General features: G+C 36.6%; 1 protein-coding gene across 14 annotated transcripts in view; it reads left to right on the top strand.

The window, feature by feature from the left end:
* Positions 1-17,433, top strand: part of BLTP1 (bridge-like lipid transfer protein family member 1) — a 303,766-nt gene that overhangs the window by 231,861 nt on the left and 54,472 nt on the right. For all 14 annotated transcript variants that reach the window (XM_068941642.1, XM_068941653.1, XM_068941643.1 and 11 more), the window contains exons 28-43: positions 213-1,047; positions 1,905-1,975; positions 2,612-2,785; positions 3,154-3,274; positions 4,133-4,279; positions 4,648-4,775; positions 5,246-5,448; positions 7,372-7,569; positions 8,206-8,417; positions 8,753-8,904; positions 9,895-10,045; positions 11,173-11,325; positions 12,644-12,878; positions 14,595-14,743; positions 15,661-15,880; positions 16,839-16,997. In XM_068941642.1, coding sequence (XP_068797743.1) covers positions 213-1,047; positions 1,905-1,975; positions 2,612-2,785; positions 3,154-3,274; positions 4,133-4,279; positions 4,648-4,775; positions 5,246-5,448; positions 7,372-7,569; positions 8,206-8,417; positions 8,753-8,904; positions 9,895-10,045; positions 11,173-11,325; positions 12,644-12,878; positions 14,595-14,743; positions 15,661-15,880; positions 16,839-16,997 — 3,308 coding nt within the window. The remainder of the gene's footprint in view (positions 1-212; positions 1,048-1,904; positions 1,976-2,611; positions 2,786-3,153; positions 3,275-4,132; positions 4,280-4,647; positions 4,776-5,245; positions 5,449-7,371; positions 7,570-8,205; positions 8,418-8,752; positions 8,905-9,894; positions 10,046-11,172; positions 11,326-12,643; positions 12,879-14,594; positions 14,744-15,660; positions 15,881-16,838; positions 16,998-17,433) is intronic.

Genomic DNA, 17,433 nt, shown 5'->3' with positions numbered 1-17,433 from the left:
ACAATTGCCATTATAGTTCATTTGTACTTTGTCTCCACATGGACAAGTGGACTAATGAGTAGCAGAATTCAATGCCCGACCAGTATTACGAAAATAATTGCTATGCTAATGGGAAGTCGTGAAATAGCTTAAACGTTTGGCAGTTCCTATAATGTAAAAGGAGAAGCACTGAAAATGAAATAATCAAATGAATGTTGAATTTATGATTGCAGTGCCCCAGGCGAGGGTGCAGAGGGTAGCCTTGCATCTCCTAGCAACCAGGAGAGGTCTGTTGGTCAGTCTCCCCTGAGATCTCCGCTGAAACGGCAAGCATCCGTCTGCTCCACGCGGCTTGGGAGCACCAAGAGCCTTACTGCGGCTTTCTACACAGAAAAGCAGCCCGTTCCCGTCGGTGTGCAGTTTAGCAGCGATGTGTCTCGCAGCGATGAGAATGTCTTGGACTCTCCGAAGCAGAGGAGGAGCTTTGGTTCCTTTCCATATACTCCATCCGCAGATTCAAACTCGTTTCACCAGTATCGTTCAATGGATTCCAGTATGTCAATGGCTGATAGCGAAGCTTACTTTTCTGCAGCAGAAGAGTTTGAACCCATAAGTAGTGATGAAGGTCCAGGAACTTATCCAGGGAGGAAGAAGAGAAAAAAGCAAGCTCAGAAAATTGAATACAGTAGAGGGTCTATTTACCACAGTGTAGAGGGGCCCTTAACAAGTACAGCCCATGGAGAAATTAGTCAAGATGTTAAAGCTTTGCCAATTAAGACTCATCCTTCACAAGCATCATTTGTTTCAGCTCTGGGAGGAGAGGATGACCCCATGTATATTGTGGAATCTGAGAAAACCATAGAGACTGAGCAAATAACTTCCCAGCAGCCTGTAATGGCATGTTACCAAAACTATCTTACCCAGTTCCAGGTGATCAACTGGTCAGTAAAGCATCCAACTAATAAAAGAACTTCAAAATCTTCATTGCATCGTCCTTTAGATCTTGACACACCAACGAGTGAAGAAAGTTCATCATCTTTTGAGCAACTTTCTATTCCAACTTTTAAGGTATGGAAGACTGGGGGGAAGGAGGAGTGGAGAAAGGAATAAGAATTCAAAACAAGCTAAAATAAATACACATGTTGTATAAATTAAATCATGAGAAACTTGAAACTTTTTGTCTTTAGTTAAGAAATACTTTGGATTTCAGACTTTGTATCTTTGACTGCTCATGGAAGGTGGAAAAAGAAAAGACCAAGTTAGAGTTCTGTGGATGTGTGCTCTGAATTGTCATTATCGTACTTAGAAATGCTACCTGTTGAATGGCGTGCAGTTGAAGGTTATTTACATGCCTTTTGGTTAAAATATATATTGCACAGAACCTTAGTAGCAGTACCTTTAACACTGATAAAGTATATGATAGACTGTAAATGCTTTACTTAAAAGTAAAGTTGAAATTCAGGGGTTTAGCAAATGGTTTATATAACTTATCTTTCTGTGACGTATGTGATATGAGCATATATATATATAAGAAAGGAGCTGAAATCAAATGTAGGAAAAATAATGTAAATGATTTGATAGAAAATTGTTATCTAACCTCTGGAAGTTAATCTTGTTACCCCTTAGCACCAGAAGTTTTATGTGTTCATGTGAGCATTTCATAGATTATTATTTGAAGACTGTTTAAAAAAGAATAGTCACTGTATATCTGTGCAAATCTTTGTAATCTGATCTCTCCAGCCACTTAAAAAAATGAAACGAAGCAGTTTCTGTATACTGTATTGGAGAATCTGTGGATGAGTGAAAAAAATGAGGGGTTGTTTTAGGAAAAAGCTGTAAGAAAGAATCTTCATTTGAAGACTTCTTGGGTATTTTTGTCATATACAGAAGAAATGTAATAGGTTTCTCTATACTTTTTTTATTAGATTGTTAAACAGGGTCTCACAGCTAATTCATTACTGGACAGAGGCATGCAGCTTACGGGATCAACATCTAAGTAAGTTAAATACTGCATAACGTTATTAGCATATTTTTGAAGAGTAAGAGTAAGGTTTTCCTGATACTCTTGTTAAATTTTTTGGCTCTTGCTAGCCCTTCCAAAATTTGATTTGTCAGCAGTACTTTGAGTGCGCATAAAGTATTTTATTTTAAAATGTTTGGTTTTGGTCAAAAAGAGTACACCATGAAAGCACTGAATTCTTATGCTTTCTGAACTATGCAGCAAAATCTCAGACTCCAGCCTGCCATTTTAGGCCCTTTATTAAGAACTAAAGTCATACCAGGAATATCGCAAAAGAATCTTAGCAAGTTGAAGGCCTGGTTATACACTGTTAATGATGAGGAGCACTTTCTAGTGTGCATAGCTGTAGCTGAACATGAGTTTATTATGCATAATCTACTTGTTTATCGCTTGAAATGATTCTCTCTCCTAAATGCCTGTAGATTCCTCCCTTGCAATGGATGTGTGTTGGTTTAGTCTTGGATCTGCCATCCAAGATTGCTGCTTTATTGTTGTTGAACTTCTGTTAAAGTACAAGATTATTATAAGACACAAGATGCAAGCGTTTAGTGATGTGTATTTTCATATTTCTTTTACAAATCTAGACTATTAATATGTATTTGACTTCTTTAGTACGCCTTACACTCCTTTGGAAAAGAAGTCTGCAGAAAATACAGATGATGAAACAATAACAGAAGAATGGACGTTGGATCACCCGGTCTCCCAGACTAGGACAACAGCAATTGTAGAAGTAAAGGGCACTGTAGATGTAGTTCTGACTCCTCTGGTAGCAGAGGCACTAGACAGGTAACTGATTTTCCCTTTAATACTGCAGTGTTAAATGACTATGCCAAAATTTTTATGCTAAAAATTGTTTAAAATCAAAGCTGTTGAGTTCAGAGGTTAGCACAGGTTTGGGTAAAAGGACTGAATGACACATGGCGTGACTGAATGACACATGACATGACGTGAACAGCAGTGCCTGGTACCCAGTGAATGTAATTCTTTTGTATGTACATGTAATGTATTTATTGGAAAGAACCTGGAAGAATGTTTTACTTTCTCTCTGTCAGTGCTTAATTTATCTCTTTATAATGTTAATTACATGTTTTTGGTGGTGTATCATGTGAAACTGGAAGTTTAAATAGACTGGGGGGGCTTATTTCCTTTCACAGATATATAGAAGCAATGGTGCATTGTGCTAGCTCTCGACACCCAGCAGCGATTGTGGATGATCTGCATTGCAAAGTTCTTCGAGATGCTGTACAGAACAGCAAAACAACCTTCTCAGAAAATGTAAGGAAGTGAACAAGAAAAATGCATGAAATTTTGAAAGAATAGTTTTCTTTATTTTATATAGAAAAAGTTTTAATTTAATAGTTTGATGTACAGTAGATAATGGCATATATTAATTTTGGAACACATCTTTATTTTATCCTATGCTTAACATGTGCTTGTTTTTATAACTGTTAAATACTGTCTTTCAATGATCAGAAATTTCTATTACTTTCAGGGTCAAAATGAAGTTTTTTCCGCTGTTATTAGCAGCAGTGATTTACATGAGATCCTATTCTATTCTTAGAAATTAGTATAGCTGATATTCTTACATATTCATTTCAGCAATGTATAATTTATTATTTTATAGTAGTTAGGGAGGTAGTTTCTGTGAGGCAGAAGAAATTTCAAACTAAGCTATAAAAGCGTATGTGTTTTTCTTTGCAGTTCACCTGATACCTTAGAAAATGAAGTTAGCTTGAAAAAGTTGTACGGTAGTTCTACAGAATTAGGAATTCTTTCTATCCAGGTTAATGCCTATGTTTATATTTATGCTGTTGGGTTTGTTACATATGTTGAACTTCACAGCGTAATGAATATTATTCACTTTGCAGTGAGTTCCATAAAACTTCCATATGTAGAACACAAACTTTAAGCTGGAATTTGATGACACGACAGCTTACTGGAGACTGGCCCAAGCTTAACCTATCTGTAGGTGCTGCAGTCCTTGCTCTGAAAATCATGGTACAGTACTTTGAGTGAAGTCAGGATCTCTCATTGCTTCAGTGCTAATACGCTATCCTGTTTTTCCTTAGCTGAGCAGCGCTGAGTTTCAGTGAGAATAAGCTAGTAAGTGATAACGTTCTTTTTCCCTCCAAGTTATCTTCCAAACAGGATATTAGAGGAACAAAAATAGACACCACTACTACAGGAACAACAAACCAGAGACCTGCACAGACCAGTCTTTCACTTAAGCAAGATAATGTGACAATTAAAGGTCTGCAGGCCAATGTCACTGTACCAAAGGTAACAAACAACTTTAGCTTGTTAGTAGCATGTGTTTCAAAAACTGCACTTATTTTGTGTTTTTGTCAGTTCCTGAAAAGCTTAAGTGAAGCTATCTATTTGTGATAAATAGCTCACATTTTAAACAGCATAGAATGTATATGAGCTGCTCAATCTTATGATAGCATTGCAAGTTAAGTAATAACCACAACAGAGATTTCTGACTGCATGTGTCTTTAAAAGATGTTTGTGCATCTTCTGAGTTGGGATTGTTTTATCTTTTAAAAAAAATTCATTTTAATCAGAAGCAAATGACAAAATTGTGATGTTTATTTAATGTAACACTTTTTTCTAAATTTCTTTACTCTTTTGGGGAATTTTACATACAGGTGAATCTGTGCTTATTACAAGCATCTGTTGACGAATCCCCAGGGGTTACTTCTGGCAAAACTGTGACTCACGTTTCATTAGTAGCTTTGTGCTTTGATAGAATTGCAACGCAAGTTCGTATGAATAGGTAAGCATAACGCATGTAATTATTCATGGCTCTTTATTGCTACATTAGCTGACAGACAGTACCTTGTGCACCTGCATTAAGACCAGTTTTTTGACCCATGGTTGCGAAGTTCGGAAAGAAGAGCTTGGAAAAGTTTCATGACTGACTTAAGCAAGATAACATGCCTTCAGTGGTTTTGTGAATTAACATGTAATATCTAATTAGAACTGCAGGTTCAGTGAGAGATGCAAAGAACTCTTTCGAAATCGTTTTGGAACTTCATTTTTAACTCTTACTTGTCTGTCATGCAGGATAGAATTAAATTTTTCTTTTCCCTCCCCCCCCTCCCCAGTGAAGTATATTTGTCTTCGAAACTTTCAAGGAATTCTTAATGCTGGTGTGCCAACGTTACTTAAAATTTTAAACAAAAAAATAATCAAATTATGTCTATCTGTCATTTGCTTAATTGTTTTTCTCCTTTCTTTTCAAAGGGGTATAGTTGAGGAGACTTCAAACAATGCAGAAACTGGGAGGAATTCTGTCACCTTTGATCGTTACATCCAAACCAGTAAAATGCAGCCTCAGTCTTCTGGCTCTCTGAGATCCAATGCTGGAGCAGAAAAAGGAAAAGAAATTGCTGCGAAGTTGAACATCCATCGAGTTCACGGGCAACTTAGAGGCCTTGACACAACAGGTAAGCTTACATTTTTATTTTTATTTTTTTATTTTTTTATTTTTTTTAAGCGCTGATTAAAAAAAAAAAAAAAAGGTGGGTTAGTCCAAATTAGAGCCATTTTCCGCACTTCAAAAACATATTCGATCGTCTCTGTAAAATGCAGAGTCTTAGCAATGCTTGCTGCCACTGGGATCTGCATGTCTCTTGAACATGAAGATTCTGCAGATACTCTAAAAAAATTTAGGATAGTTACTCTGAATTCTTTTCTGTTATGTTACTAGTCTATGCATTTTAGACTAGTCAGGCAGACTGAAAATTACTGAGACTATTTCCTAAGCAGTATGTGTGGTAGATGGGTTGCATTGTAAGGACTGATATGTGTTGATAACATTTCAGGCCCAGGCTCTTTTCTTCCCAGTTGATCTTTTTCCTTGAATAATACGCGACTGCCACTATTTGTCACCTTATGCAGGGAATGAATTATACTTATTTGCTTTCTTATTATTGTCTAACAATTTCAGGATAGGTATAGTGCATCTGCTGTTCTGGTAACTTTAGCATGACAAGCTGTAGATTTTTAATTATAGCATTTTTAAAACTGAAAGAGAGATACACCTGATCATACTCATTCTTGCTTCCTTCAAGAGGTCATGATTTAAATTCAGTTGTTATGACTTCTGGTCCTGGAAAAGCTTAAGATGACCATAAGCAGAGACAATGGGAATCTTTAGGACATGAGAAAATGCTCTGTGAAACAAGCATAATTGAAAGCCAAACAACGACTGAAAAAACTGTGCAAAGGTGAATGAGCAAATAAAATTGGGAAAAAATAAAACCAGTAAGAGAATGCCAAAATGTTTAACTTCATTTTTATTTAGTTGTGGATGAACTCTTTTCAGTATTGTACTGTATTAGGTAGGCTGCAGACATTCAAAAAGCCCAGGTAATTCTTGAGTTCTAACTGAAAAAAAATCATTATCTTCTGTTTAACACGCTTGAGAAATAGTTCTCTAGAGATAACGACTGCTGTTATCAGTTGGAGGCAGAGAGTGAGGTTTATATGAAAGGGATATAAATTGAATTAATGTGTTTTTTTCCCAGGATATTTGACATTTAACTCTGTGTGTGAGGTAATAAGCAATAGGTATATCGTTATTTGAAAATGTTCCTTCAAAATGTCACTAAATAAAGGATTTATATAAAAGTTGCATCATAACATCAAAGAAATCAAGGAGGCATGGTCCTCTCTTGGATCCTAAACAGCAAAAATCATAATGAATTAAAAATCACTTGCGTCTGTATTTTCTTAGTGACACTTAATGCTTTACAACCTCCCAACATAGACATAGACGTGTTTCCAACCAAGAAGTAGTCTTTGAATTAAAATTAGAACTTTATTTTTAAATATCCACAAAGTATGCTATATTTAATACCAAATGGTTATCTAGTAAAACATGTTATCCAAGAGCAATATCGATATCACCCAAAATTGAACAGCGACAAATGAAAGACAGTGTCTGTTAGGAATGGGTTTTTGGTAAAGTAATTTCAGGCCAGTAGCCAGTTTCAGATAAAAATGTGAGGAGCTTGTTTAGACATATTGTCACAAAAGGATGAAGGTGGCAGGTGTGTTAAGATTAGGAATGTCTTGAAACTTTAGCTTTGTGTTGCTTGGTCCTTGCTTTTCTGACCTTAAAAATTGCCCTTCCCATTACTACTGCTCCCATATAAACAAACTGGAAAGAAAGTTCTTAAATGTATAAGCAATGCTTTCCCCCCACCTCTTTGCTTGTGTTTAGTTGGTTTTTTTTTCCCCTCCCTCCTGTTTAAGGAATACTGGAGGGGCGGCACTCCCAAAATACTGTAAACTTCAGAGGACCATTTGAAGATGTAAACTGTTCTCGTTTTATAACAAAGTGGTAAATATGTTTGTTTTCACAGATATTGGAACTTGTGCAATAACAGCTATTCCTTTTGGGAAATCAAAAGTTCTCTTTACTTTGGAAGAGTTGGATGAGTTTTCTTTTGTAGATGAAACGGATCAACAAGCTGTTCCAGATGTAACTCGAATTGGTCCTAGTCAAGAGAAGTGGGGTTGGATAATGTTTGAGTGTGGAATTGAAAATTTAACAATAAAAGGTAAGACTACGTAGGCTCGTGAAACAGAAAACAAATCTGTTGTTAGGTCTTCTAGTTTACCAGTTATTTAAAAGTTGCTGAGTAGAGGTAATGCTAAATAAAGTATGTCTAAGTAATACATAAATTACATCAAAAAATTTCTTAATAATGGATTTGTTTTAGCAGCCAATATCACTTTTGATAGTGTTTGAAATAATTCCATATAAACTGCTTTCTACAGTTTTAGAATCTAAAGTGAAGTTAGAAATTGGTGCTTTCACTGTTTACTTAAATCCTGACCTTGCAGTCATATCCACAGTAAGTATTACATAGAGGGCCAGAGCTTTGTTTTGGCAAGGAAAACTAGTTTCCTAAAGAAAAAGAATATATATGTATTTTCTGTCATCCAAGTTGTTCTTCACAGCAAGCAGTATTTGAAAACAATCTCTATGCCTTTTGGGGTGCTCTTCATTTGCTTGAAACAAAATACAAAAAGCTCTACAGCTAGCTATTAAACTGTTGTGTGTAAAATGTAATTGCGTCTTGTTTAACCAAAATCATACATATTTTTCCTCTGAGCTTTTCTGAGGGACATAAGAACTGATGGAAGTTTGTGCACAGCAAAGATTTATACTCTTGATGTGTGTGCTTTTATAGGAGGAAGACAAGCTGGAGCAGTACTGTATAATGCATTTGGAGTCATGGGTAAATCAGGTGCTACAGAGAGAGGTGGATTGCTTGCATCAAATAACTCTTCAGATTCTCCAACTGGTAGTGGTTATAATACTGATGTGTCTGATGATAACCTTCCTTGTGATAGAATAAGTCCCTCTTCAGATATAAATGGAAATTCAGTTTCAGATGAGCAGGTATGTCCGTACTATGTTGAGTTGATTGGTGCTTGTCTTAAATTTTTTTTTTTTTAAGTAATTAATTAATTCATGGTATAAAATTGACAAGTTAATGGATCTTTTCTTGTGTTGACTGAATTAAAGCTGTTTGCACATTAAACTTTCAGCTTTCCGCAAGGTCTCTTGATATTGTCTCAGAAGAGTTTGTGGACAGCATCGGTTTATTTTTGTTTGCCTAAATGCATATAAAAGTATTTTAGCGGATGATACGTGGTAGACTATTATGTTAATACCGTTTGACATAACTGCTTGTGAAAACAATTTCACTTTTTACTTTCTGGATCTCCTTTAAGGATGAAGGGGTTGAATCTGATGATCTGAAGAAAGACTTGCCTTTGATGCCTCCTCCCCCTGATTCTTGCAGCATGAAGCTAACAATCAAAGAAATTTGGTTTAGTTTTGCAGCTCCTACCAACGTGCGCTCTCCAGCCCATATATTTTCAAGGTATGAGTTAATCTAATTTAAAAGAAATAAAATAATTCTGTGTTGGTAAAATACAATTGTATTTGGTAGATTCTGAATGTAATGTTAATAGTTGTTGAAGCTTCTATGGAAATGAGAATTTTGGAACCTACATATATCACAGTCAGTTGATTACTTAAATTCATAACTGTCGTCATTTATATGGGAATGTTGCCAGAAAATTTTTAGTTAGTTGTGATTTAAAAGAAAAACCAGAATACTTGCAGCGTGAATGAGATGTATGAAGGAGAAATGGGGGAAATACTGGTTTTGATTAGGAGAGAGATGCTAGAGAAATGAACCAACCAGTTCTTTGGTTCTCAGCCTGGGGACCGTGATCCTACTGCCATTGCACTATAAAGTTCAAGATAGTTTTTTCATATTGTGTGTGTGTGTGTGTGTGTGTGTGTGAAAACGTGAAAGCTTGCAATGTTAAACACTCTATAATTTCTGAAGCTCCGAGTGAACTGTGATGAAACTGTGTATGTATTTGTATAGACTAAACCCATTATATACCTATTATAATGGAACAAACCAAATGTTCCTGTCTGTGAGTAGTTTAAGCTCAATATATAGCTATAAATTAGAAACTATTCTTTGTGATTGTTCTAATATTTTTGCGTTTCCCTTTAGCAAAAGTTATCAGTGATGTACTGTGCAACAGTTAAAGCGGGATTCAATCAGTTTTGAGAATTTCACATTTATGTGATATAGGCAGGGAATAGAAATGGGAAGGGGAAGGAATAGTGTTAGCAGGAATGGATGAAAATATGTATATGTGAGTGTATAAAAAACCTGCCTTGTGTGTTTTTCTAATTTTCATTTTGTGGGCAGTAAGTCTGTTTTTGTTACTTGATGATGTTGTCTTGCTCTGTTTCACCTGTTTGAAAGTAATTCATGATGGTATTAGAAAGTCTTACTAATTGCTGCTGTTGATTGTGAAAAACTAAATCTTGGTGGTCTTCTCAACAGGCAGCTGAACCTCCTGAGTACTGCAACTCCTGCAGTTGGTGCTTGGCTTGTTCCCATTGATCAAGTGAAATCCTCATTAAATAAACTAGACACTGAAGGAACTCTGCGAATTTGTGCTGTTATGGGTTGTATTATGACAGAAGCATTAGAGGTAAAAGACCTTAGTAAAATCAATGGGCAAATCAGAGTGGAGCAGTGTAATATGTAATACATATTCATTTTGGGATCTGGATGTTTTCAGTGACAAAATTAGTGTCTCTTATGACACTTCACTTCCAGAATTGGTCACAAGAATTCACTACCTATACTTTGTGTTGAGAACCTAAATTTCAACGGGAAAAAGTTCTAGCTGTTACTAGTAAGGAGGTCTCGCTGCTCTGACATCAGTGCATCTCCTGTTAAAATAGCTGGAGAGTCCGTGTTCTGAAAAAGGAAAGTAAGGAAGAGAAATATGGCTGTAGCATCTGGCATATTTTATGAAAAATGTAGGTTTGTTGAACTGTGAAGTGTTCAGATATTTTCTGTGAAAGAAAATACCAGTTTCTGTGCCCCTGCTATGTGTCTTTGTGCTTATCAGACACATAAGGCTATGGTGAGGGAAGGCAGACAAAGGGAGGGTAAAACGTTTTAGTGAGAAGAGCAAAATGGGCATTTGCTAGCTGAAAAGTAGGATTGGTGGATCTTTTATGACAAATCAGTTTTTACTGTGATGTGCTAAGGATCCTATTCGTGTGTAGGCTGTTTTCTGCTGTTCACTTAGTTAGCACCATCTAGTGGGAAGATTTTGAGAAGTGTGTGTAGGTTCAGACCCCATCTTGTGTTGTAAGACTGACCAGCTTAGTGCCGGTCATAGTTTTATGCTGTACTCAAAATCGTCCTTTGCGAAAGTTTTTTATTGCTACCCGCTTCCTTTTCAAGCATGAAGCCAAATTAGAAAATTTGTGTAAATGTTTTTTCTTACTAGGACTAGAAAACTTACTTGAGAATCTCAGCTAGCTGTGCATATATGCCCACTAGTCTAGAAATAACTTTGCAAAGTCTGAGATTTGTATCCAGCCTTCTCTCTTATTATTTCATATAAATATCAAAAATAATTTTTTGGGTATCACTTCTTAAAAGTTACACTGCTATCATATTGTACCCATGTGGAAAATTGTTGTTTTAGTTTGTATAGCAGATTAGCAGTCTGTGATATCTTAGCTGAAGTCTTGTGCTTCATGCAAAGGCTGTTGTTTGCAAGTGTTTTCATATATGAAAAGTTGTTGTATTTTATTCTAGAATAAAAGTGTGCACTTTCCTCTGAGAAGCAAGTACAACAGGCTTACCAAAGTGGCTCGTTTCTTACAAGAAAATCCTTCCTGTTTGCTGTGTAATATATTGCACCATTACCTTCATCAAGCAAATTACTCCATTATTGAGGATGCCACTATGGTGAGTTGCCCTGTAAAAATCCAAATAACACAACATGTGAGCCTGAAATGTACCGATTCTGGTATTTTAAATTAAGTAACTGTTTAAGGAAGGCTGACAAACAGGAACCCCTCTGCCACCCCCAACTTATATATCCTTAAGTTACTAAGTAGAAATGACTTGTCTCTTCTTCAATGTGTGTGGTGTTGTGTTGTGTGCGTTCTGTTAGTTGTTTTTAAGATCTATTATTTTTGTGTTGTGACCTGTGTATGTGCACAATTTTTACTGAGCTGTTTTATTAATAACTATATAAGAAATCGTAAAGTGAAAAGTCATCTATTAAAGGCCTTATTATCAGATTTCAATATTTTAAATTTTCCTAAAAGATAACAGTGAAGTAGTAAAACAAGCAAACCTGTCTCTGTAGTCTTAAATCGATAATTGAGATTCATTCAATATTAAGAGCAGATGCTAATTAAATTATTTCAAATTTCCTCACAGTTACTCTTCACAGCTTTTAGAATTACTCTGATTATGTAGACAGCTTACTGTTTAAAAAAAAAAAAAAAAAAAGCTACAGCTGCAGAAACCTCAAGATTAAAGGAAACCTCAAGATCTTTTCTTTCTTGGTGGTTTTGGAATGTAAATGTTACTCTAGTTTATAATAGTAAATAGTTGTTTGCCCAGCTATATTAGCCATCGGGAAGAGTGTTTGTCTTTGATTTTTTTCTCATTCTCATAATCTCCTTCCATGGTTGTCAGATTTAAACTACATATTTTCAAAAGTGAGCAGAGGTACAGCTGAGAGCCCAGTGATTTCTGCCACCAATAGTGCTATTGCTTGATAAAAGATGATTTCAATAGAACAATCCCTGTTTGCTTCCTCAAATTCATATTTTATTTAAAAGACTGCTTACCAACAAAGAAAAAAAACTTGCCTTTTTAAAGTTCAGTTCTGTTCTTATAGTCAAATTAGTGCTGTTATGAATTCTAGCATTATAATTACTGGAGTACTGTTAATAATTTATAATCCTGTTTACTGCTGTTAATTTCTGACCCATTGGGCTAGATCCTTAGGTCAGGTAAATGAACTTACTTACTGTTTTCAATTAAGCAGTAAATTTTATTTGCTGAAACTGTGGCTTTTTATGTCTGAACGGGTATTGTACGTTGCCCGCATGTATCCACTGTAAGCATCTTGAGCAGAGAGATCTAAAGGGGGCAAGGTTTCAAGTCTGTGTTTGGCCAAATAAATTGCAGAAATGGGAATATTTTGTCTGTGTATAAAATGTTTTTATAACGGATCTTTTTTTTTTTTTTCCCTTTTTTCCTATTTAAGAGCGATGGCCTTCCTGCCTTAGTAACCTTAAAGAAGGGTCTAGTTGCCCTAGCAAGGCAATGGATGAAGTTCATTGTGGTGACCCCAGCCTTCAAAGGAGTCAGCTTACACAGACCAGCTCAGCCAGTGAAGCTGCCGACAAACACGTGCCGCGAGCACGAGGATGGATTAGACAACGGAGGGGCCCTTCAGAGTGACACGAGTGCTGACGGAGCGGAGTTTGAATTTGATGCAGGTATTTTTGTGTCCTTATCCTGGAGAAGTTCACAGGGACAAGTAGCTCCTCTCAGAGCATTAGTAGCTTTAGTGTTAATGCTTGAATGTCTAGTATTAAAACTGTTTAAACCAATGCCTCTTTTTTTAGAATCATTGTCATTTTGAAGCTGCTGATAATAGTATTATTTTAATACTGTAGTTATAATTGTCACTTGTTGGGGTGGGGAACACAACAAAAAACAGGAGACCTGATCTTTTCCTTTGCACGTTTTGTTACTTACAGCACAAAATACTTCAGCTTAATTCTTTCAATTAGGATGTTGTTGTATTTCTTCTGATTTTATTTTAGAAGTGCAGCATGCAATTTTATGAACTCTCCCAGGAACTTGAATAGCTTCAAATCTATCTTCTTACTTGTCTTCCTCTATGAAGACATATTTTCATAAATACTAATTTTTCCTGCGTTCGTCTGTGATAGATTTCTCTTGCCAAATTGCACATTGCTAATTTGACATAAGTTACGGATTTAGGTGGTCCCATTCAACTTTGATGTATAACCACCTTAAATCACTATAGAAAGGAAAGTCATGAATACACGTACGTTGTTGGAATACTTTTTTTTTCACTGACTTGCATTGATGCAATTATTTTGTGTTTCTAGCATCTATATACAATGCTACTGCGCTCAGAAGCAATAATGCTTATGTTTTTATTTTCTTAAATGAGTTATGTAATATTGAGGAAAAATGATTAAAAAAAAAACAAGAAAAGAACCTGCATCTGGCTAAAAGCCAAGTAGCAGTCATGAGCTAAAAGAGAGCAACAACAAAGGTGTGTGTGTGTGAAACCTGTATGTAATCATAGAGTATGGAAATGCTTGCCTTCTCCTGTAAAACACCTGCTTTTGCTTGAACAGAAACAAACTACTAGAAGCAGCGCACTATTTTTTTTTGTTTTCTGTGCATGTTTTTATTCACCAGGAGTTTTATGGGCTGACAATTTTGCCTCCTTGTGTAGATTTAGAGATGAAATTCATGCAAATACAAGTGTCTCAGTTCAAAAAAAAGATCAGCTATGCCAGAGGCAACAAAAAAAAAGTGTGATTTGTTTCATTATGGAGATTCAAACTAATACCTCTGGTGTATCAGCTGTTCGTGTTCTCAGGACAACCCCCCCACCCCACCCCGAAGTTTGGGGTCTAATGTGCTGAAATTGAAGTAACAGAAGGACCTTAGCACCCTTGAACCAGAATTCCCTTCTCACAGTTGCAAAAAGAAGGGGCACAGCAGAGTATTTCAGCAGCAGGCATGCCCACCTAACTTTTTCAGGTTTGGGATTTGACTAGGCTCAACGTGAGAGTAAACTAATGCCTGTCCTATAGTGGATACTGTCCCCCATGAGGACTTTTAGGGAAGGGATTAATTGGACGTAGGCACCGGCAGCATTTGCCTGTGCAAGTGAGCTCACTCGAGAGTACAATAACTTTCCTTTGGGTCCGTAGCGCAGAGCCACAGCTGTGTGAGCAACAGCAAGATTTGCGTTATTAAACAAATTCCAGTAGGCCACGTTTGAGGCTTTGTTTGTCTTAAAATCCCTCGAGTCCCCTACCCAGATATGCGTAGGTGTATGTCAGAATCTGAAAGTTCATGGCGGCTGATAGATAAATGTATCTAATAATAGATAACCTCGGCTTCCCGTGGATATACTAATGAGAACGATTGTTTGCTTGATCCAGCTACAGTCAGTGAACATACAATGCTGTTAGAAGGAACAGCTAATCGCCCTCCACCTGCTGGTGGCTCTTCTGGGCCTGTAACTGGTGCTGAGATCATGAGGAAGTTATCCAAGACTCACACTCACAGTGACTCTGTTCTGAAAATAAAGGTAGGTTTTTATAGCAGCGTGCGTGAGGGGAAGGTGGTTTGTAGCTGCTCTGTTTAGAACTAATTCTGTTGACTGCAGATGAATAAATATTTGTGTGAAATGCAGCCATAACACACGGACTACTGTGCCAGTCAGGTGCGTTCCTTACCCGGCAGAAGAGTGGTGTTGGATCAGCTGGTGTATATTCTCTGTCTGTTCTTTATTGTTTTTCTTGCCAGTTAACTTCAGAGCCACGTTTAAAAACAATATATATGTGCATCATTTAAGGATGTGCATTAACTTTTCTGGCTTTTAATGTAGTGGTGGGGAGGCAGAACGACATTTTAGCTCACGTTATACAAGCTCCAGGATTGACAAAGAGCCATCCGATAACTTGTAGTTAAGTTGGTGCATTTTTGTATTCCGCAAACTGTTCAGAAAACTGCAAGATCTTATTTTTATCTCTGCTTTCTTGAATAGGAAGAGCCTGTGGTTATTTTTAAAGCTGTTTGTTGTCTTTTGCGTGTTAGGCAGCTTTATAGCTTGTACTGGTTCCTTTTCAGGTACCTTTTTTTAGACTAAGAACAAATACACGCAAAGTTTGTGTTCATATTCAGTAGTATGTACTGTTTCTTCTGTAAACTTGCTTTAGCTGAATTCAACACGCCTGCAAATCCATTTCATACGTCTTTGGTTTTTCTTTAAACTGTTGTTACACATAAAATTCCTAATACTTGAGAATTCAATATTATAACACCTCTATGCACAATACCTGTAAGGCATGCGGCCTGCCAAAATTGAAATGCAACTTGTCTGAAGTTTCTAGAAATGAGATTTTGGAGTTCCTGAGTCCCAGTCTTGTATTCAGGCCAAATAGCATTTATTTCGGTTTTACAGTTCACACATAACTTCATTAATTTTCGTGTTTTGCCTGCAAGGGGATACATCCGTACCATTCCTTAAGCTACACCAGTGGAGATACAGCTACAGATTCACCAGTGCATGTTGGCCGTTCTGGACTGGCAGTCAGAGAAAGTCCAAGAAAAGAGAGTCTGCTCAGCTATCTTACCGGAAGTTTTCCTAGCTTGCATAATCTTTTAGAAGGGACTCCTCAAAGAAGTACAACTGCCGTTAAAAGTAGTTCTTTAACAAGAACAGGTATGATGTATCCTAAGTTGAAGTGGGAGGGGAAGCTGATTTTATTGTAGTGGTTTCTGTAGAAAAGGAGCTGTATTTTCACAGTGAATTAGCATTTCTGTTTAACTTTTTTTTCCCCTCTAAGTAAGCATTGCAGCTTTTAATAGCAGTTCCTAGAAATCACTGCACCGTATGGTTTTGAAGAAACAGACAGTGAGTACATGAGGTTCGGCAAAGAGATGTCCACTAACTAAACAAAGTGTTCTCCTTTTACATAGGCTTGCTACTTTTTGAGGGGATGTATGTGGTATATATAATTACACAAATGATTCTTTTTAATTGGATAAGGAAATGAATTGATCGTTTTGTAGTTGTTAGTTGTTTTTTTTTTTGTCTTGACCTTGTACAAGCAGCGGAGCAAAGCTAACGTTCCAGTCGTTTAGTTTAGTGTATTTAATAGTAACGTGCAGAATTCTAGTAATGGTCTCTTGAAAACATGTTTTCTGTAGAAGTTTGAAATAAGTATGTTGAAGCTTTTGCATTCTCTTTTAGTGTTCAGAGTGCGTTGCTAATAGTTTATGGGGGTGGGGGGGGAAGTATGATATTGCTTTCCTCCTTCCCCCCCCCCCCCCCCCCCCCAAAAATCTCTCTCCTTTGTTGTCAGGGGATGACATATTACTTGGACAAAAAGATATTTTGGTTTCTTAGGGACTCCCTTCTTCTAATTATGCTTAAGATGAACAAATACAAAGACATTTGTACTGCAACAGCTGTTGGTATAGTCATCGTATAATTTCTATGGTAGCATGCGTAGTTTGCAAGAGCGCAGCTTGACTTACAGTTCACTATAATAGACCCTGAGGACTACTATTAACATTTTAACAGTAAACGTGTAATGTCATTAAAATCATGCTGTGTACCTGCTGTTCCCTATGACTTTGATACAATGAACGTTAAAGCTTCTCATTTACCTGTTTAGGAAATACTGTGGCCACAGACATGTTATCTGAACATCCTTTGCTGTCTGAGCCATCTTCTGTGAGTTTCTACAACTGGATGTCGAATGCTGTGGGTAACAGAGGAAGCGTAGTACAAGAAAGCCCAGCCACCAAATCTGGACACAATAGTCTTCCAACAGGTATTGCTAATTACTGCTGAATTTAGCATACGGGTGTGGGTTGGCTGTTCCTGTGTTACCACGTTTTTCTTTGAGTAATTGAGCAAATGGTTTAGAGAGTTCAACAAACATAAATACTACTTGTGGGACTTCTCAGGAAACCAGAAAAAGAACAAATGTGATTGAAGCCAAACTGTTGTTTTATTTACTGTACCTCACCCCAGTAAATTTAACTTTTTCTTAAGTATTGAACCATGAATTATGTATAGCTGCCAAAGTTAAGCCAAAAAATGATTCTTAGTTACACGTTTCCTTGCATTTTGTTAGTTATTTTTCATCTGTATAATTTGCATATGCCTATATTTTGACTTTAAAAGCCGTTGTTGAGTGGTTGGTATAAAAATTTGCTTAATGTATGTCTTTAAGAAGATTTCAGGAATTTCTTTATTTGTGAAAT

The sequence above is a fragment of the Struthio camelus genome, chromosome 4 (genome assembly GCF_040807025.1).
Source record: "Struthio camelus isolate bStrCam1 chromosome 4, bStrCam1.hap1, whole genome shotgun sequence".
Classification (NCBI taxonomy): Eukaryota; Metazoa; Chordata; class Aves; order Struthioniformes; family Struthionidae; genus Struthio; species Struthio camelus.
The sequence above is the reverse complement of the archived record's forward strand: the minus strand, read 5'-3'. Positions and strand labels throughout refer to the sequence as shown.